Source organism: Cryptomeria japonica, chromosome 8 (genome assembly GCF_030272615.1).
Source record: "Cryptomeria japonica chromosome 8, Sugi_1.0, whole genome shotgun sequence".
In the NCBI taxonomy this organism is placed as follows: domain Eukaryota; kingdom Viridiplantae; phylum Streptophyta; class Pinopsida; order Cupressales; family Cupressaceae; genus Cryptomeria; species Cryptomeria japonica.
In genome coordinates, this window is record NC_081412.1 from 422,255,840 (window position 1) to 422,278,677 (window position 22,838).

At 38.9% G+C, this 22,838-nt stretch overlaps 1 protein-coding gene across 1 annotated transcript in view; it reads left to right on the forward strand.

The window, feature by feature from the left end:
- LOC131075633 (chaperone protein dnaJ GFA2, mitochondrial) overlaps nt 1–22,838 on the forward strand; it is a 218,789-nt gene that overhangs the window by 172,122 nt on the left and 23,829 nt on the right. The window contains exons 13-17 of the mRNA XM_058012468.2: nt 7,188–7,279; nt 7,473–7,544; nt 8,103–8,159; nt 8,308–8,356; nt 8,612–8,678. Of these exons, the coding sequence (XP_057868451.1) occupies nt 7,188–7,279; nt 7,473–7,544; nt 8,103–8,159; nt 8,308–8,356; nt 8,612–8,678 (337 nt within the window). The remainder of the gene's footprint in view (nt 1–7,187; nt 7,280–7,472; nt 7,545–8,102; nt 8,160–8,307; nt 8,357–8,611; nt 8,679–22,838) is intronic.

The window sequence follows — 22,838 nt, forward strand, 5'->3', positions numbered from 1 at the left end:
TATATATATATATATATATATATATATATATATATATATAAGCATGAGTTAAGATTAGCATGTCTCATAGTATCATATAAACAACAAAACCAACATAATCTTGTAATCATAGCATCATGATCATACCATCATAGCATCATATACATCAAGTTTAATATCAAAATGACAAAATATTCAAGTATCATTGTTTCAAATTTCAACAATTTAAAGTTTAATCATCAAATGGATTCTCTAATTCATCAACATCCTCGTTCTCATCCTCCTCATCATTGACATTGACATTAGATGAACCAATGCTAATGCCACTTGCATTTGCACTTGCACTATAAGTTTGCTCGCCATCCGAATCATCAAATGCAACAAGATGAGAAGCAAAAGCATCCAAATCAGTATGCTCTGGCTCTATATCCCACATCTTCGTTTCCCCTTGCTTGTAGACATGTTGCTTGTGTGAAAAAAGAAGTAGGTTGGAATGCACATATACTAAATTTTCCGCTCTTTTTGATTGCAATCTATTGTGCTTTATTGAGTGGATGAAAGAGTATGTGCTCCAATTTCTTTCGGATGCAAATAAACTAACAACCTATGAATACAAAGTAAACAATTAAAGTTGTAAATTTATAAAATTAAAAATTACTAGCAACCTATGAAGACAAAGTAAACTATAAATAGAACTTGTGATAAATTTTAATTAATTAAACTTGTGATAAAACTTTCATAGTGAGGGCTTGTAGGTTTTGGAAGCATGTGCCATGGAAGTACCACCAACTATGAGCATCATTCTTGAATCTATGACGAAGAGCATCAACACTTAGACCATTTCCATTTGCAAATTCTGTGAACTCACTTGTAATAATATCTTGCAAATCATCATCAAGATAGAGTCTAAAGAATGCTGCCTTGCACCCATCAGACACTTCTAAATCTCTCCATGGTGCAAGCTTTCCTGGTTGATGAAGAAATTGGTTGCTATAGTACTTTGGTGTCAAGGCATAGGCAAGAAGATGCAAAGGAGTTGTCATCTATTCCACCTTTCTACAACAATTGCTTCCACTTGTTTGAAGAATTTCTCCTTGGGGTCTTGCTCTCTTGCATTTATAGTGCACTTGAGTTTTTCAAGCATTGAGTCAATGCCTTCATAAATCTCACCAATGCAAGGCCTATCAATGTCAGTATAGCGAATCATGCTCATAATGGGCTCAGTGAAACTAAGGAGATATGTGACAAGATCACACCATTAGTCATCCAATATCCTGACCCTAATTCTTGCTGCCCTCTCACTGCTGCTCTGCTTCCATATAGTCCAATTTGGGCTGATCACCATATTGCAAAGTGCCACTTTAACTTTCACAAGTCTCAAGACGATTGTGTTTGATGCAAAACGGGTCTCAGCAACCTATAGCACAAATTAATGTCAAAATGATTAAAAATAAAGCCAAACTTTAAAGAAGAATACACAATATAGCTTACACAATGAAATTATGAATATTGAAAATTTAAAAAATCAGAAAATATAAAATTAAATTATTATTTCACTTACTTTCAATAGCTCCAAATTTGAAACGGATCTAAAAATCCCTCGAGACGTGGTGGTTAGTGATGAACATCTTGATGTCCTTAGCCTCTGCATACACTTGTTTGATCCATTCAATTTTATTCTCAATCTTTTGTAGCATAAAATTGAGTGAATGGATCGCACAAGATGTCCAAAAGATGTGATGATAGCATTCTTCAACCAACAAACCAACAACTCTACAATTTTTTGCGTTGTTCGTTATGAGTTGAACAAAATTGCGGGGTCCCACTATCTCAATGGCAGAGATGAGAATATTTGCAATAAATTGGCCATCTTTTACTTGGCCCTCACAATCCACATCTTTCCAAAACATTGCCCCTTTAGGGGACACCACTATGACATTGATCAAGGGACGATTTTTAGAATCTTTCCACGCATCTGAAACAATTGACACCTGTCTCAACCCATGAATTCCTTATGGGCTTCAATGCATCTTCAACCCCCTTCAACTCAGTTCCCAATAAGGTTCCACGTACCTTCTCATAACTTGGGCCCTTATACCCTCTTGGAGCTTCATTAACACTTCTCAACATTTTTTTCCAATATGGGAAGCGAACAATATTGAAAGTCAACCCATTTGCATATATGCATCTTGCTACATCTTGGTTGACAATGTCTTGATTCTCATTTTGAAATTCGGTTTCTAAAGGCCCCTTTGATCTTTTTCGTGTAATGGGTGTTTCACTTTCAAGCTCAACTGTGGAAAAGAAGGGGTGGTTTTCTACTACAACATTGGGATTAGATGGGGGTTGCATTCCCTTTGTTTTTTTTGGAGCCGTTTGATTTAATCCACGGGCTTCTCTCTCTTCTGTTGCTTTGTGCTCCCTAATATATTTCAACAACATCTCATCTAGTATAGGCACACCATTTTTCCTGGGGCATTTTTTGATGCCTCTCTGTGGTATTCTACACAAATGGCCTACCACCCGAAAATATGAAATATTACGTTCTTTACTACATCCTTGGCATTTTCAACAGTATAGCCCATCTCCTAGAAGCAGTCGTATAATGTCAACATACTTCCATAGGGGAGAATTTGGATCATTTGTTTGTTTTGATTGTTCATTTGTGCCTATGGAAGAAGAAGTAGATGCCATTCTAGTTCCTATGACAAGAAATAATATGAACACATAAAATAACAAAAGCTAAATAATGAAAATCAAATAACGTTTCATGTTTGACAATTTGTGAAACAAAAATTGTTGAAAAAAATGTACAAAATCCTACCTCTTTCAGCCAATGGGAGCTTGCAAATGTGTGGAAATGATGCTGCAACACTTGTTGAAGCTTCAAAAATCAATCTTCAACTCTTCCTATTTTATGGTGGAAGCCAAACTTTCTTCAACCTGTCTTCAACTTACTAGCAAAAGATTGATGTTTGCAACACAAATGAGGAGAAATGATCCAAGTTTATGTTTTAAAACTTACTTTTATGGTTGTATTTTTATTTTTTTTAGTGGCGGATTCAAAAAAATATTAAATTTTGCAAAAAAAAATTAACTTTTGAGCCTTTGGACACTTGGGGTCGACCTGGGTCCGCCTAGGTTCTCTTGGGTTTGACTTGGGTCCGCCCAAGTTCGACCTGGTCCAAACCAGCCCTCCCTGTTACGGACCGTGGTCAGACCCACAAGTAGACCGGACTAGGAGCCGAACCTGGACCGGACTGGATCGGTACCAGGGGCTTAAGGGGGTGAACCCTGCAACTTAGGTGTGAACCCACAAATGTGTGACACATGCCACTATACAACAACTTTATTAACCATCTTGCAACTAAATGAATGCAACACACATGAATTGCTTGATATAAATTCACAAGAGCCTACAAGCTATTTGAAGATCTAGGCAGTGCGAAATGTTGTTTAGTCCCCCCAAATTGAAGTGCAGCTTGCTGACATGGTGATGTGGAACAAATAGGTAGGAGGTCCACTCTTGATTGCTCAGACTGTGACAACAAGCGTTGAAGACGAAGGTGGCATCATATGAGAAGATGCTACCAATTACAACACAACAACTAGAGTTGTTAGCATGGAACTTGTGTGGGGTGCATTTGACACACCCATTCCATACCATTCATTTGGAGTAGGAAGATGAAGAGTGCTCAAATAAGAGGGCATTATCCGCTTCCAAGAGTAGCTTGACATTCCTATCCAACACATCATCCACACCTGCCAAACTAGATAAGAAAACACCCCAATGCTTCAAGGCAGGGATTAGAATTTATTGTGTTTCGTATGAGGCTTGCTGAGTAAGTAGGACCACACACATGAAACACTGGGAAAGTACAACTCCCTCTTTTCAAGTTAAATCATCAAACTCAATGTGAAGCTTCTTTTTGAGTCCAAGCTGCTGCTTAAATCAATTGGAGTAGACTTTCTTCAATCCAATTCCACTCATTCCTAATATAAATCTCAATAAAGCATGTCTAAACAAATTTAACCCTCGGATTCAAGGTGTCTACATTTTTGAAGAGGTTGTCCTAGGTTTAGGAGATGGATTTGGTCATCAAAATTGAGCATTGAGATTATGATGATGCTAGAGGAGTGTTTGGGGTGGTATGTGACATCTCAAAAAGTCTTTGGAAAGAGCTGCAAACCTCACAATGACTTTAAAAACTATAAATGCTGGTTTATGCAGGTGGTGAATGAGTGATTGTCGCCATGTACATGTGATTGCTTTGGGAAAAATGTAAATTCTGGTGTGCCAAATTGATGAAGGTGGAATTCAAATCTTTTTGTCTTTTGATCTTCCAATTTGGCATTTGGTCTTTTTATTTCTCAAGCACTGAAGAGAGGTCACATATAATTTTCCCACACTTGTCTTGGGTTGGATCCTAAGTTACCGGTTCCGGTTCGGATTCGGGTTCGGATTCGGGTGCGGGTTCGCGGATTCGACAAAAAAAAAAAATTTTTGGGTACGAGTACGGGTTCGTCCGTACACACACATATATATATATATATATATATATATGTTCAAACTTCAAACATCAAAATTATATATGTTCACAGTTCAAACATACAAATATGAAACATCAAACATACAATGTAACTTTCCCATACAATGATACATAGATGATAACAGATAAATCATAAATCAATAAATCATAAATCCATAATTGCCAATGCCAATAAATATTCTGAATTAATGGCTTGGGTTGGATGCTTCAGATGAAGATGAATATGGAATTTAAATCCCATAGATGGCTTGTAATTTGAATGTTTAACTTTATACTTTATTGTGTCATGACATTTTCACATTTTGAAACTTGAAACTTGAATATTATCTTTTTTGCAAATTATGAATATGATTAAAAATATTATTTTTTTATTGTTTTTAAATGCTTGCTAACCCGTGGGCCCCGTTTTTGGGAACCCACGGGCTTGGGTTCACCCGGGTCCTCCTGGGTTCGCCCTGGGTCCCACCTGGGTCCTGGCAGGACCCACAGGGAACCCAGCCGCCTGGGCAGGACCCGGGTGGGACCCAGAGCGAACCGGACCAGGACCAGGACCGGGCACGGACCAGGACCAGGACCCAGCCAAAATAGGGGAGAACCGGTATCTGAGGTTGGATCTCATTTTGTATGATGGTTTTAGTCCATCTTTGAGTCAAGCAAGTGTGCTCGTGAGTCTGTTCATGGTGGGAGTGTAGTTATAGGTGTTGTAGGAGTTGTAGTTGTTGCTCTTTGAAGCCATCAAGGCATTGTATACGTGTAATCAACATTTGATAGTGGAATGAGGAGCAATATGCTTTATAGAGCTGGAATGTTTTCACCCATTATAGGGTATTCTCCATGGTAATTTTGTGTATTTACGTGTTATAATTGTTTCTTAATTGTTTGGTGACTTTGTTGAGAGAGATGTGTTGTTCTTTTGATATTCATAACCATTACTTGTTTGTGGCTTTGTGAGTGTATTGGGGATTGTTGAAGCTATTTCATTGAGGATGCATTTCTAATGCAGTGTGCGGAATATCCTCTTTGTTTACATAAATAAAGGAACTCGTGAGATAACCAAGATGACTACAAATCTCACTCGATGAATGATGTCACCTGTGATCAGAAATAAACGTTTGGCATAGAAGGTGAGCCTGGGATGAATGCCTTTCTTTTCCCTCATTGAACTCATTTTTGAGTTCATTTGGAGTCTTTTGACCAAGGGATTTTTTAGCATTTCTTGGTATATCGATGTGGAGGTGTGGATGAGCATGTTAGTGTGCATGTTGCAGCTATATGTTGCCTCATAATATGTTACAAAGATGAAAAATCTTAACTGGCAATCAATCTTTCAGCCGAAATTTAAAAAAAAATCAGGAATCGGCAAAAATTGGGGAAAAAATTGGCAATAAATCGACAAATTTATCGAACATTTGAAAATATACAGTTTCTTAAAATATTCTAAAAAAATATCAGAAGAGTGGGTTGGCACAATAACTTGCAAACACAGTGGATGGATACACAAAATACGACTTCTTCCTATGTCTTAGGAGAGTTTTGTATATACTAGGCACACCAAGGATACATCCTATTGGGTAGCTCACTAGGGAATTGAAACCCAATGGGAAAGAAGTAATGGCCAAGTGGATAGGACCTATGTCACAAGGTTCGGAAAAAAAACCGCCATAAAATTTGTTTTATATAGGTTGATATTTTTTAAATATTTTAATAAATTCATAAAAATAAAACAATATAATAATAAATCAGAATATACTATAACAAATTTAAAAATATTATATTAAAATATGTTTAAATATTTAATTTAAATATTATTATTATATGAATAATAAATATATTAAATTTAATATGTTAAATAATAAATATTTTATGATAAAAAATCTAATTTAAATATTTTTAAAATATTATATTTTAATATGTTAACTAAAAAGAAAATTAAATAAAAACAAAACCTAAAATTATAAAACGTGTAAGTTTTATTTGATAAAAGAAAAGGTTAAAATAAAAACAAAACCGAACGTAAACTTTAGTTGAAAAAAGAAAAAAATAAAATAAAAGTAAAACCGAAATATTAATCGTTAAAGGGGAGCAGCCAGGTTCGACCCTTCTGCGACCCCTGTGTACAGATTGTGCACCATTTTTCACACACTGCTACAGCCATGAACTTGAACGACCTTTATTTCTCCTGGCTGCGAATCTAGACGGAAAATGTAATCAGGTTAGATGAATTGAATGATGCAAAATGAAAATAACGTTAGGGTTGTTTAAAGTTAAAACCAAATCGCTTTTAAACATGCGATTTTTTCTGCACAGCCCGCGATTTTATCGCGATAAATATGCGATTTTAATGCTTTCAAAGTTTTCAGTTTTTTTTAAAAAATTGGGTGCGATTTTTTCGGCGATTAAATCTTTTACCCTTCTGACTTCGATAAATCGCAATGTAGACGATTTTTACACGATATTTTCATCTATGCTAATTATTTTTATTATGTTATATTCATATTGAATTTGGTACTTATATGTGCACCCATATTTGTATCTATATAATGTAATTTTGTGACAATTCTTCCTGATGAATGAGCGTAAGTCTTCTAAGATTCCTTGATTCAGGATCTGAATCTGGACTTCACTTGTTTTATAGTAACAGAATGCCATTAATTTCAGGTATTGATAATGGAGAGACATTAAGAGTTATTGGACGTGGAGGAACAGATCCCGAAAGTGGTCAGTCAGGAGATCTTCTTGTAACCATAAAGGTCAGATGCTTCTTACATGTCTAATCCCTTTATTGAATTGCTTATTTTACTACCACTTAATAATTAAGTGTTTTTTTCACTGTGATCAATTTTCTTTACACTATGAAAGTGGAAGTTATCATATTTGAACTATGAAAGTTGTTGATGTAGTTGAATAAAACTGAGCAATAATGGTGGCTAATTTCAAATGCAGGTTCGTGAAGATCCTGTATTTCGTAGAGAAGGTGCAGACATTCACGTGGATGAAAACATAAGCTTCACCCAGGTATAAAATAACAATCACTTGTTGCTGTTAGTTTCTTAGGCTGATAAACTATTTGTGAGTTTTGCAGTTATCTCACTAGAAAGTAAGCATAAATAGGTGTTGGTAACAATTCGTTTTGAGAAAAAAAAATCATAAATTTCTTGAACATATTTTTTTTTATGGAGACATAAAGAGTAGTACTAGGGTAGCAGAAGGTATCATTTCTTGACTTATACAATTAACTGTGCCCTGCCAAACATACTTTCTGGTTGTAAAATCATGCGTTGTCAGTTTTGGGTACAAATGTTTCATATGAAGGAAATCTGCCACTGAAATTTAACCTTCTGAATTCTGAATTCTGTATTCTTGTTTGTTGTTGGCTATTCCTAACCAAATATGAAAAATGTCTGGGTAATCTTCCTAAAGAGTGACCCGTTTGCATAGTACAAACTCTTTTTTGAGTGGTTGAGATTTTTCATGTGATCATTTTTCAAGTGATTTTTAACTATATAAGTTGTTGCTTTTAATCCTATATGAAGTTGGTAGTGTTGATTTGCTTCTATGTTTGCATACGATCAGGCAATTCTTGGAGGAACCATTCAGGTGCCAACTTTAACTGGAGAGGTAGCTTTGAAGGTGAGTTGAATGTTGCATCAGGGATAAATGCAACCTGTCAATGAACTGTGCTAGATGAAAATGAGATTTTTCTGTGTGCTTCTTTGTTGCAGCATACCATATCTGAGTCGATGACTATTTATTATTCTATCTTATGTTATGCTTGTAGGTTCGGCCAGGAACACAGTATGGTCAAAAGGTTATGTTGAAAGGAAAAGGTACAACAATAACATTTCCCTGAAAGATAACAATTTGTGTTTCTAAAATGTTTCTGATAAAATGGACAGTCAGAAACAAGCAAGAGAACTCTAGTATTTCATTTTATATGGACTACATATATCTATTTTGGTGCTTGTTTCTTACAGTGTAATTATTTTTATTGTATTTATGTTGTACACTCACACCATTGTTTCATAAATGGATTGGTGATGCTATCTTTTAACAAGCTACTTTTATTTTAATCTTTACTGCAGGCATTAAATTAAGACGCTCAAGCCAGTTTGGAAATCAATATGTACATTTTCGAGTCACCATTCCATCGTAAGTTTCTGGGTTAATATTTTCTGTTAAATAGAGAAGAGTTTAGAAATTTATTGACAAATCTAGTGTTATTTTATGTATATGCATGTACTCAATGTTAGCGATATATCCAATAGCTGACTATGCTGAAGCTACCTCTTTCTCAACAAATAATATCCTTTATTAATAACCTCAGTTGTTTTACACTATACTTATTATAAATCAACCATCGACCAAAGTTATGAATTGACATTAATATTTTGACACTCTCCCTTGCTTTCACACAATGACAAAAGAAGCTGTCTACCATGTCTTCCAAGAGTATAAATGTCCTACATTTTTCCTTCCTGTCCTATCTTCTTCAGAAGTTGTAAAATTCCTTTCCTGCTTTTTTTGGCTTTTACTTTTAGGATATAGAGCACTACAAAATCTTGTAGGGAGATAGAGATGATACTTATCTCTGCCTGTACATAGTTGGGTCGATGGCTATCTCCTTTTAGTGGGGGAGTGGAGAGACAGAGGATACAGATACATGCCCATATATCCCCATTATAGAGCAGGCCTCTGGGTTACACTGTTTACCCCTCTCCCAGTGGAGAGGTAATCCACCCCTTATATAGAGCTATGATAGAGGTAGGGTCCACTATAAAGGTAGGATTTGCCTACTATTTAAAGATGGAGCATTACCTTCCAACTGTGAGCTGGATGGATTCCCTCAAACAGGAGACTGAGGGTATACCTTCCAACCAGGAGATGGAAGGAACAGATACAGGTTCACCCGACCCCATTATAGAGAAGGCAAAACAATATGCCCTAACACCTCTCTCCTATATGGTGGTGAGTGGAAGCCAACTTGGTTCGCTTCTGCATGCCATCTTGCTTTATTCAGAAGCACTGACTGAACTAAGGGAGGGTGATGAATGTTGTTGATTGATTAATATAAACTGGTTTACCATATTGATCAATTCTGACCTTTATTCTCCTATTCTAAATGTCATGGTTATCTTCATTTGACTTAGATTCTGTTAGGCTATCTATAGAAGCTTGCATCTTGTTGAAATTCTAAAATGTTCTCTTAAAATGACTGTTTTAGAGTGATAATAGTTTCAAGTCGAACAGTCATAGTTTTACAGTCAGCACAAAGTTTCAACCAAAAAACAAATGATATAGTTGCTCAATCAGATTATCTTACCAAAAAAAAATTTAGAAATTTTTGCCACTAAAGCTTAAAAGTAAGATTCTGCTATTGTAAATTATCTCAACAAAAATAAAAGTTTGTCTCTGCAGGTCATTCTATATTCAATATCATAAAAAGAATTAACAGATTATTTGCTCAAAATCGTAATGAAATTTCGCAAATTTGCCAAGAAAATTTTTAACAGAAAAAGCATCATAAGAGATTCTCAACTGCTTCTGTTAACAGCTCCTGCTGTTGTGAATCTTTTCATTGCTCCTCTCTACTCTTAACTGTCTGAGAATGCTCTGGTTTCGTATGAAATGTTTGATTCTGGTATGCAGAGCCAGCTACACATCAAGAAACGCTAGCCACATTATTATGTGTAGATTTTTTCCCCTCTCCATTAGCTTTCCTACTAGAGATGGAAGGTTGACTTGTCTCAAATCTGTTTACAAAGATGCCTTGAAATTTTGAAATGAAATGTATCCCCTCCATTCTTCTATCAAAATACTTCTAATAGTCCTTAAGAAGTTTTGGTCTTTTTCTCTGTGGTCCTTGTGGTCCTTATGGCCTCGACACTTCCTGATGGGCAGTGTTAGATCTTTTATCGGTCCCTTCACAATGATCAATGATGGCAGCAGCGACTCCATTTCTAGTCATACAGTTTTGCTCAACGTTTACTCTTTTGCCCTCCCGGGTTCTTGTTCCCCCTTCTTGGCTATATGTATCAGTTTTTTTGACCACTTGTGTTGGTGGTCCCTTGTTTTGTATTCTTTTCTTATTTTCTTCCCCTTGGTGGAGACTTTCTAGGTTTCTCTTTCTAGAACTTTTAACTGTAAACTGCTGTTCTCCTGAGTATCATTGACCTATTTTTGGTCATCTACCGACATTAATATAATTTCTTTCATTCTTTTCTGTCAAGACACACCTAAATATCATACATTGGTTAAACAAAAAACAATGCCTTTGCTAAGCCCCCTCTTTGAATACCACTCACTTTGATATTGATATGATTTTATTGTTGTTCCTGGATAATGTACTTTTTAAAATTATGAGTTTCTCATATTTAGGCGTTAAAAATAATTGTCACTTTTTCCACTCCCTGCTTTTACTCTTCTCCCAAGACCAACTTAGGGTTTCAAGAAACTTTGGGTCTCAACTATTTATTTCTATTTGTTCAATTAAAGTAGAGGAGAGACATCAATAAAAATGTACAGATGAGATAAAATTTTGTTGATGTAGCAGTATTGTTTTATACATGCTCCCATGTTTGGTATACAATATATAGGTTGTTATAAATGATCTTTGTTTTGTTGGAAATATTGTCATTGATGTCAATGATATATAGATTGTTATTAATGTCAAAAGTGATCTATGTATGTGGGGTATTTGCTTGCAACAATAGTTTTAAGAATGCAATTCGATCGAAGTCACATGCAATGACTATGTTACAAGTTGTGGGACTCTGGAAGTTGCTTTGAGTGTTGGGATAGCTAATCTCAACCACTGAAGTAGTTTTCTTCTCTGTTCATCCTCCAGCTACTTATTTATTAGAGCAGCTGTAGGTTGCCAACAGTAGTGAGGAGTAAATTGGATTCAATGGGTTTTCTGGTGCATAAATCCACAACATTGGTTTAATGGTAAAGGTTCACTCTGTTAATGATTAAATTAAGAATAAGATCTCCGGATGAATGGTGAAGATCCGCTGGACCATTACAATAGTGTGGCATGATCAGGTTGGTCTCATAGTTCAATATTACAAGAAGGACATCTAGAAGACTGTAATGCTTCATTCCAAAAATAATGCAAATTTTTTGAAGATGTACATTTCCAACATGGACAATAATAAATAGAGTTTTGATTCTGAATGGAGGAGCCTACACAAACACATATGTTAACAAAGTATAGCAATTCCCTGTTATGGCATCGTTACAATATGAAAGAATTATATGGCAGTGTATTAAAGAGAAGTAAGAAATAGTGATTATGGTCAAGAAAAGACTTTTATGGAGCACGGAGGACAGCGGTCCATTGAAAGAAATGTTTATATTTAAATAAACAAAGAACAATCAAAAGTGCCCGTGTATTTTAAAGGTAAAGGTATTAGACTGTAATTAGTATGCCTGTTAAGACAGCAATTGTATGCAGTGATTCACTCTAATATGCAGCGATTGAAGTATTAGAAAAGACAAGACAAAGCAACAATTTACAATGGAAGACAGCAACTATATTAAGAAAAGCATCAATATTAATAAGAACATAACAAAAGTGCTTATCACATAGCAGTGTATATGCCTTATTGGACAGCCGACATTACTTATATTAACAGCCAATTTCAGCTGTTAACGGACAGCCAACTTGAAGATTTTAAAATGACAATAAACAGCAATAAATCAATAAGTAGAAGGTGCGATTACATGTCTTATGCTTATATTAATAAATAAACATTATTAATGGGAGCATATATTAAGGTGGCTCTCAAGCATTTGTTATAAAGCAGCAACTTAAATAGTATGGTAGTGGCCTAACTATTTCAACAGCGATTTACACAATAAAGTGGTGCTTTGTTAAAGACAACAGCAATCAGTATGAGCGACTTTCGTAAGGAAAATCAAAGGGTGCAATTTGCAAGAAATATGTTTTGTTTTTAAAAGAAATTAATTAATTAAGAGGTCTGATTTGTAAGGAATTATTTTTAATGAAGAGGTATGTTTATGATAAGACATGTCTCATTTAAGAGATGTCTAAATTCAAAGGGTATATCCCTTAATGAAAGAGCACGAGGAAAGATATAAAAAGGTGAAAAGATGAAGAATAAAACTGTAAAGTGTGGATTTTCCTCAATGTAATGTCATATGAAAAAGGATAGATTTTGTGGAGACATTAAAACAGAAGTATATGAAGGATTAATGAGCAGATATATGACAAAAGCTTGAGCTGATTTATGAAGAATTCATGAGCAGATTTGATGGCAAAGGTTTGAACAAATTTTTGAAGGGTTATAGGAGACTCGAGGCAGACCACATAGCAGATTTATAAGTGCAACACTGATAGAGTGAAGAAATGAAGATAATAAGAGGTTTGTAGCAGATTTTCATGAGAAGATTGTGATCACATTGTGGGAGTTTTATGATCAATTTATAGCAGATTTAAATAGAGCAGACTGAAGAAGAGAGTTATAGCTTTTGTGAAGACAATTTAAATGAGGGGTTGGTGCTTCTAGTGGGCAGGTGCTGACAAATTGAATGAGGGGTTGGTGCCTCTAGTGGGTTGATGCTCACATAGTGAATGAGGGGTTAGTGCCTACAAATTTGTAAAAGAAGTTTTTATATAAGCAAATTATTTTGCCATGGTTTTCTCCTGTAAGGGTTTCCACGTGTTCTACTTGTGTTGCATGATAGTTAGATCTCATGTGAATGATAATGTGATCTCATGTGAATGATAATGTGCAATGGACATTCCTACAAGATTAAGATATATGATTATGATATTAAGTTGAAAGAGTAAAAGTTTGTGGTTATATTAATTCATTGCCCCTCTTTTAGTATAATTGTGTGCTCATCATATTCCACTCTTCACATATATCAAATTATAGCTATTATAAAGTTATTATATGCCATCATGTTAAATGAAAATTTATACTCTACTAGCTTGCCTATATTTTAATTTTTTTAATGTAAATATGTGTCTAAGAGATCAAATTTCAAAATATTCATAAATTCGACCCTGCCCTGTATTGTGACAGGGAACGCGCAAGAGGCGCTGCCCCTTGACCCCAACTTGGGGGCGCTGCCCCCAAACCCCCATTGAAAAATATAGGGGGAAACCGTGCCGATAGAAGTAGGGAAAATCTAACCTTTGAGTCTGATTAGGCTCCATATAACAACACAACTTAGAAATCTTGGTATTTAGATTTAGTATTTCAAATTTCCTATAGTCTCATTTGAAATATAATTCTTACACTGTAATACTGTCATACATCTTTTCAAAACTAGTTTTTCAAGTACTATATGTATATGTATAACTATATCAGCACCACCCCCCCGCCGCCGTCCCCCCGCCGTCCCCAAACTTAGGCCCTTGGTCCCCCCGTTCTGGAAACGCGTCCCCCCATCCCCAACGCCCGTGGAACATTGTAAATTAATAATCTTATGAGTAATTAAAGCACATGACAATCATACCATATGGTCGTGGGAAAATACATATTTACTTGCTTTTTAGAGTAAAGCTTATAATTGTAAAGGCAACTTGATATATTAATGAAATGCATTAGTTAATATTATAAGAAAAAATGTAAGAATTTTGGAAAACAAAAAAATCAAGATTTTAAAGAGAGAAATCTGGTGTTTTCATTTTTCAATCTGTTTTTTTAAGCACATTTACTTGGAGGTGTTTAAGAGTGAGGAGAGAGCAAGATTAACAACTTTGTCAATTTTGATTATCATCAAAAGGAAACTTGCAAATCTCTTAAATTCTTTTATATTTGCAGATTTGCAATGAAATAAAAAAAAAAAAATTGTATTTGCAGGTTTATGAGTTTAGTTTTACAAGGGCTTTTAGCAAATGTGTTATATCTAAGAACTAAATCATAAATATTGAAATGTGCTGTAACAGAGTTAAGTCAATTGATAAACCAACAAGATTTTGGGTTAACATGATAGCTATGGTAGGATCCTTCTGGCCGACATAGCAAATGCAAATGTGTGAATGGCCTATCGGCCTTACACATTTAATGTGTGTGATTTAATTCTAATGATTATCGATTTTGTAATTCATATTTGCACTTATATCTAAACCCGCCACCCTTGGTCTATAAGACGTGTTAATTATAAGTAATAATGATGTAATCATTATCTAACTATAGACGTGTTGGTTAGAATATAACCGCTCCTTATGAAGAGGTGTATTGGTCAATGTAAAGCCTACTTATTGAAGGAGAGCTGTTGATTGGTGACATCTATGCATGGGTATAAAGATTGGGTCCATCTCTCATCATAAGCATGAAATCATTCATCTTTGCAGATCGAATTATCATTATCTTCAGAAGATTAATATTTTCTCCTTCAGCAATTCATATTCTAGCAGACCGTGTATATCTCCAGCAAGACCATCTTCAGCAGTTCGTTGGTAATCATCTACAACATACTGAAGAATACATACTCCAGCGAATTGTGTATTGTATTCAGCATATTGAGTCTCTTATTCAACAAGCTATGATCTTCATATCAAACCTATATTGTAGTGATTGATTCTAGAGTGAATCTTCTCATTGTATAGCTTCAAAGTGAAGCATTTGTAAAGACATTTTGCTAATACATTACAAGAGATTAATTGCTAGGTTTTTCACCTTCAAGAGGAAGGTTTTCCCAAGGTAAATTCTGTGCATTTGTGTTTGAACTATCTCTATCTAATCTGATCACTAAACTTAACATGGTATTAGAGCCACGGTAAAGAAAGATTGTGATCAGATTTCCCTACAACTGGGAAGTTTTCTCTCCTCTCTCACTTTCAAGAAGAAACTTCAAAGCCTCGAAAATGGTGAATGGCCTTAAAGTCAAGGATAGGCTTGAAGGCGCATCAAACTTCACCTCATGGAAGTTTAGAGTGCTTATTGCACTTGAAGAAAATGATCTTCTTCAGTTTGTGGAGGAAAAAGATTTAACCGAACCAGAAGATCAAGAGGAGAAGCTTCGATTCAAGAGGAATGCCATAAAAGCGAAGAAGATATTAATAGACTCCGTGAGGGATCACTTTGTGCCTCTCATCTCCAAGATGACAACTGCGAGAGACATGTTCAAGATCTTGGAAGGTCTATATGAGATTAACAACACGAGTAGGACTCTTGCGTTGAGGCAACAACTATATCAAGTAAAAATGGCAAAAGGAGAATTTGTTATGTCATTCTTCATGAAGGTTTCAGAACTAAGGGATCAATTAAGTGCTATTGGAGACCAAGTGATTGATAAAGACCTTGTTATGTTGGCATTAAATGGCCTTCCTCATTCATGGGAGCCATTTAATCAGAGTATAAGTAGAAGATACAAACTGCCAAAGTTTGATCGACTTCGAGCAGATTGCATTAAAGAAGAATCAAGATTGACAGCTAGGGGAAGTGTCAAAAGTTCTCAAAATGAAGACAGTCATGTTCTTGCTACCCAATCTACTAAGAAAGGAAGGAATTGGAAGAAGGGCAACTTCAAAAAGAACAGAGATCAGAAATCAGATTCCGCACTTAATTCAAAGAAGAAGAAGAAAAATCTTTCTCGCATTCAGTGCTTTAGGTGTGACAAATTTGGTCACTATGCAAGGGATTGTTTGACGAGGCCTAAACAACAAGGGGCAAACGCTAATGAAGTCTCAACTCAGAAGGAAGTTGAAGATAACTCCAATGGATTCCTCTTCGTATCAGCATTATCAAGCAATGTTCCTACGGATAGTGATACCTGGCTAATTGATAGTGGAGCCTCTAGACACATCACCGGCTATCGGGAGCATCTTTTAGATTTGGTGGAGGAGTCTAATCTCCAAGTGATCATTGGAGATGATGCGTGCTATTCAGTGAGAGGGTTTGGTGCTACATCACTCAACCTAGAATCTAGAGTCTCTCTTCATCTAAGTGATGTTTTATTCGTGTCGGGAATCAAGAGAAATCTTGTGTCTATTTTAGCCTTCAAGGATAAGGGCTATCAAATTGCATTTTTCAGAAGGGAGAGTTTGTTTAGTCCTAAATGTATAGTTGGAGAATAATCAGAAAACACAGTATTTCCTGCACGTACCAAGTATTCATGGAACAAAACAATTGTACATCATAACGTAAATGACAAATGATAATAATTAGACCAGAAAGTTATATCTTTATTCTAGTGTCTAGAATTGTCCATACATAATCCCCCTGCTGAGGTTCCAACCAAACAATATATATACCCGACGGTTGGTCAAGTTGCCAACCGTCACCAACTCCTAACTACCCGACGGGAACCTCTCGGCAACAACAAAACATAAACACACATGACACACTTATAATTATTATTCATACCAACATACATTTTTACCCCTAACATTAGCCCCCCCCAAAACGTAGTCTTCCAGATGACTCAGACAAGAGAAACTGGAATGAAAAACATAGCTAAGACCGAGAAGAGGGAGGAGGCATCCCTATAGTGGTCGTAGTAGGAGGTTGCTGTCCGGCCTGGAGTTTCAGGTTCTTTTCTGCCATTAATTGCCGTTCCCAAGCTTTCTTTACCATGTAAGTAGCTTCCAGTAGCTTTTTATCTTTTTGTTCCAGCTGTGAAGTGAGTGCCGCCACCTGGGTTGCTAATGCTTGTGCCTCCTTCTCCTGTATGCTGCAGCGGGCCTCACAAGTAGTCATCTTCATTTCCATCTCCTTCCTCAAGCTCCTCTCTAATGTGGCCAACTCTGCCTGCTTCTCACCCTCCTTTTCCAGGGTTGTTATGTACATCTGTTGAGCTTCTTTTTCCACCTGATGCTGCTGCATCTGTAAGTACACCTCTCAAAAGGCCCCCTCCATGCTGTTGAAGGTGGTGCCCAATGTGCCTATACCTCCTATCAGGTGCCTATGGGTCCAGTTCTAAATCATCTCGGGCGTACTATGGCCTGGCTACCCCTGCTGCTCAAAGTGTTGTGTGAACTCATCCTTGTACCCCTCGGTCATGAAGTGACACAGCTGTGTAGTGTCGACTGAATTTCTGGCCTCCATCTGTCCAGTAAGCTGAGCCATGTTGCGTGCAACATCAGAGAGCCCTTGTAGCTCCTCTGGGAATCGTCCGAGTGAGCCTGTTGGGTCATCCGGGTCAAGTGGTGTGATATGGAGTCCTGTGAGAGCTCCTGCCGGTCCACTGCTCTGCTTGTCCCTTCCTTGCCGTTCCTGATCAGTGGATTTCTCTCTTGCCAGGTCTGGGACAAAGGTCTCTCTATCTATGGTCATGCTTGGCCCAATGGCCATGTTATGTGGTGCAAGGGAAGGGGAAAGGTGTGGGGCGAGTGTGAACTACCCTAGCCATCCATCCAACAAGGCGTCTATATCTTCATCTGTTAGAGTGTCCAAGGTTGCCTCTAAGTTGGCCTGCTGATGCCGTACCGGTTCCTGCTAATACCGTACTGGTTTCTGCTGCCATCGTACCGGTTTCTGTTGCCACCGTACCAGTTTCTGCTGCCACTGTACCAGTTTTTGTTTCTGCTGCAAGTACGGCCAAGCTGATCTGTGGCAACGATACCCATCGTTGTGCCGGCGGTTCCCCCTCTCCAATCTTCTGGAACAACACCCCCACTGGTCGTACATCTCCTACTGGGCTAGCTACTGCAAGCGCCTCTTGAGGTACCAGGTGTGCCGAGGATAGTTTTGAGGGTGTAAATTTTACCCTCGTACTTTTCCATTGCGCTCGCAATCCTCCCTATTGCTCCTCCCCTTCCTCTTCCTCTTGCTGCCATGACTCTGTTTCCTCTTCCTCTTCTACAGCTGTGTGACCTGCCAGATGGGATCCCTCATCGCCGTTTTCCGTTTCTTCCACCTCCTCCGAGTCCTATGCGCTACTAACATCTTCAATCTCTATGGAAGTGTTTAGTTTCCTCCTCTTTCTTGTAGGCTGCGCTGTGTTGCCAAGGATGTCCAGGTGGATATAGTAGTACATGGTGTGTTTACTTGGTTCTACCCTACCCCTTGGTTCAAATGTCCCCCATTCCTTTGGTGGCACCTGTAGGCGTACGACGTCTAGGAACAAGCTGATAGCATGATGACACATGTAGAACGTTTTGTGTTCTAGTCTCAGGAAGTCGTGGATGCATTCTACCAGGAGTTGTCCTTGATTGTACACCTTCCCGCATTTGATCTCGTTCATTATTCCTATCATCCATATAGCTATGTCAGAGGCGCGGTTGGCCCCCATCAGGCGACTTTTGACTAGGTCCATTAACATCCCCCATTCCCCAGGTGCGATAAAGGTACGCTTCATTCCTCTGCTGTCGGCCCAGGTGCTCTTCCACTGCTCCGTTGTAAGGTCATCTTTGCACACCAAATCCATCAACCATTTCTTCTTTTCTCTAGTGAGTTTTTTGGTTGGCTTGGCAATAGATGCTCCTTTCTCCGGTATGCCAAATACTCGCTTGAAATCCTCGGGTTTGAATGAAACCTGCCCTGTGTGCCCTTGAAACTGGATAACAGAAGCTCGTTTGTGCGGATTATAGCCTGATACCATGGTTCACAGGACTGGCTCGAACTCTTTAATGTTGAATGTGGGCATCTGCACAGCGTGGTCGACCTGTGCCCTCCTGAGGGATTCCTTCGTCACATGGTCTGGAGGGTTTTCCTTTCACCAAGTACGACATTCATTGCTAGTCACAGTCTCGAATGCTACATTTGCTGCCGTGAGTCCTTCTGAGTCCTTTGTTGCCTTCGGTCTGCTCTTGGTTTTCTTGCTGCTGGTGGGCTCTATGGCAGTCATGGTTGTGGCTGCACTGCAACTGCCTTTCTCTGTTCTTCTTCCCATACTCCTTCTTGAGTTGTTATTATAATTGTCTGACAGATTGTCTCGCCAGTTTGTACGGCCCATTGTATCCTGCTCAATTTCCCTGCTGTACGGCTTCTTGCTCGTGTTCTTCCAGACAGGCCCTTTGCCTTTTATACTTGCGTGCTGCCTGTACCTGCCATACTGATATCTATGATTGCCTTCTTGGAACCGTAAGCTGTACGGATATCTCTGTCTGCCTGTCTGATACCGTATGTTGTATGGATTTTGCCTTGCGTGGACTCCTCTCCACGTCCCCGTACGGTTATGCCATACGCCGTACGACGTCTTCACCTTGCATTGTTCCGTACGGTAATGTCGTACGTTGAATTCCTCCAGCCTTGTTTCGTACGGTGATCTTCTCCTTTCGAAATCCGTACGTGACCCGTACGGAACTTGTCCTCTCTAATCCGTACGCCGTACTGTGGAGTTTGTTGCCAATCCGTACGCCGTACGGTTTGATTGCCAGACACTTTGTATGTCATACGGTGGGGTTTGTTGCCAATCAGTACGTTGTACGCTATCCTGTTATGCCTTCTAGTGATCTGAACGTCATACGGCAAGACTTCGTCGTATTCTCTCCTCTGTTCGATCCGTACATCGTACAGAATTATCCACTTCTGCGTGTCCGTACCACCATTGTTCCAGACTATATATTGCGTCTGTACGGTATGCAATTGGTCTGTACGGTATGGGCCTTCCTTTCCTTCTCTTGGTTCTGATTGGCTGCCAGGTTCATCCTCTTGTGCTGTGTCTAATGGGATCTCATGGGGGTTTTTATAAGCCTTGTCTTTTGCCAGGGTTAGGGTTAGGTAAAAATGCTTTATTAACTTAACATAAAACAATTGTTTCCTCAAAAGTCTTACTTTTTCTCTTTTATTTTTACTTGTACTTGCCTGATATTTTAATTTTTTAATACCTGCCGCTTTGGACTTGCTTTTTTCCAGTATTTCTCCTCCTTGCCCCTTAAGACCCCTTGTTTTGCCAGTCGTCTTACTTCTTTTGTTTGGCATGACTTTTTCAATATTAGCTTCCTTGCCTTTAGTTTACCCGGTACCCCTTGGCTTGATTGTGCCCTCTGGCTGGCCTTCCGTAGGCCACTGGCCAGTTTATTGTGTTTGTTTTCGCACGCAAGGAGTTTCCCTGTCTCCTTTGTTTCCTTCTTACTGGCCCTTTACTTTGCTTTTTCTTTTATTTCTTCCCAGGTTCGTCGTTCCTCGCCTTGTCCTCCTTCCATTTCTTGTTTGGTTCCTATTTGGAGTCTCCATCCCCATTGTTCCTCCTTTTTATTCTTGAGGTATTGTTGGGCGTCCTCATTCTTATTTTTGAGTCGTGCAACCACGTACACACATGTGGTAGTCTTCTGTAGCATTCTTGTGCACAGCATGTCCCTACGTATTCCAGGTCCCATATCTTGTCCACTAGTGGGGTGGGTCCCATACCCTTGTAGCAGCCGTCAATGTACTGGTCCCCGTATTGGTGGTACCATTTTACTCTTTCTCCGTCGATCTCCGGTGGTCCAACCGGGTTGGGGATATCTCGATATAATGAGTTAGGTCCGGCCTCTACCTGGCCTGCTTCAGAAGCGATGACGAATAGGTCTTCTGTCTTCAGTACCATTCTTAAACATGGGCCTAGGGTTGCCCCATATTCTTCCAAGTTGAGCTCTTCCTCCTGGTCCACCGGTTCCACCCCTCTAAGCATGTTCTCAGCTTTCCTCTAGGCTTCTGCTTCTTCGTCAATGTCATATGCAACGTATCCCTCCCGAGCTCCTTCGTATGGGGCCTGTTTTTTCCAATATCCTGAAACTCACACCCACACAGTTGGGTCTCCGAAATGTGCATTCGTGAGATGTTTGTGAATCCTGGGAACCGCCATACCTTCCACCCTTTTTGGCACAAGTCGTTCTTGCATGGCCGACAAGGGCTTCACCCAATTGTCATCCCTTCGATAGGGTTCTCCTTTTACTATCGGGTCTTCCTCAACCTCCTTGTTTTGACCAATGGTCCAATGCCCTCTCGTGGCGTATCCTAGCATGTTGATCCCAATCACAGGTTTATTTCTTTCCCTGTAGGTTTTTAACTTGGAATCGTTCACCGGGTCCCTGATCGGATTGTTATCCAAAGTCACGAGCTTCACTGCTCCGTTCCTATCGACCTCTCTAATTTTATAGGGTCCGAGCCAACAGACCTTGAATTTCCCTGGTCGAAGTTCGTTCCAACCGTTATACTTCAAAACTAACTGTCCCGGCTGGAAGTTGGCCTTCCGCAGATGCTTGTCATGCCAATGCTTCCACCGACGTTGTGCCACCTCAGTTGCCGATTGTGCCATCAGTCTCCGTTCATCCAGCTTTATCAACCCATCAAGCCTTGCATTCATGCTTTCGGTGTCCCCTAGTCGATTTTCCACCGCCACCCGAAGGCTCGACACGGTGTACTCGGCTGGTACCACTGCCTCTTGCCCATACATGAGCTGAAACGTTGTATGCCCGGTAGTGACTTTGTATGTTGTACAGTAGGCCCATAGCACGATTGGTAGTCTTTCCTCCCAGTCTTCGTGTTCCACCCCACAAGATTTGTAGATTATTGATACCAACACCTTGTTGGTTGCTTCTGCCTAACCATTAGCGCGGGGATAATAAGGACTGGATAGGTTATGGAATATTTTAAATTCCATGGTCATGGTACGGATTACTTGATTGACAAAGTGCACTCTTTGTCACTGGTGATTTGGAGTGGTATCTCGTACCTGGTGACAATCTGTTCGTACAGGAACCGTGTCGTACTCAGAGCCGTGTTATATATTAAGGCCCGAGCTTCTCCCCACTTGGTGAGATATTCTGTGGCAACGACAATATATTTGCACCGGTGTAGGTTACTCGATTTGAGAGGTCCCACAAAGTTCAAACCCCATCGTTCGAATAGTTCCTATGGCTGTGAAGGGAAGAGAGGCATGAAGTCCCTTTTGAGAGGTTTCCCCGCTCGTTGGCAAGTGTCGCATTTGATCACCCATTCCCGGGCGTTGGTGTGTAGGGTTGGCCACCATAGACCTGCCAGAAGCACTTTCCTAGCAGTTGCATCTGGTCCCATATGTCCGCCTGCCAATCCATCGTGTGCCTCCTTTAGTACACCTCGAATTTCCTCCTCCATGACACACCTCCTCAAGATTTGGTCAGGACCCATCTTATATAAAAGCCCATTAATTAGTTGGAAGGTTTTGCTCTTTAGTGCCAACTTCCTCCGTTCTCCTGAAGGCATCTCGCTTGGAAATGTGGAGGTAGATAGGTACTGGCCTATCTTTTCATACCAGGTTGGTAGAATTACAATTTGGAACAAGTGTGCGTCTAGAAAGTCTTCATTTACTCCCTCAGCCGGTTCCCCTGATCTGATTCTTGATAGTTGGTCGACTATTACATGGGACTTCCCTGGCCGTACGACAATGGTGAAGGTGAATTCCTATAAGAGCAGTAGCCACCGGCTTACC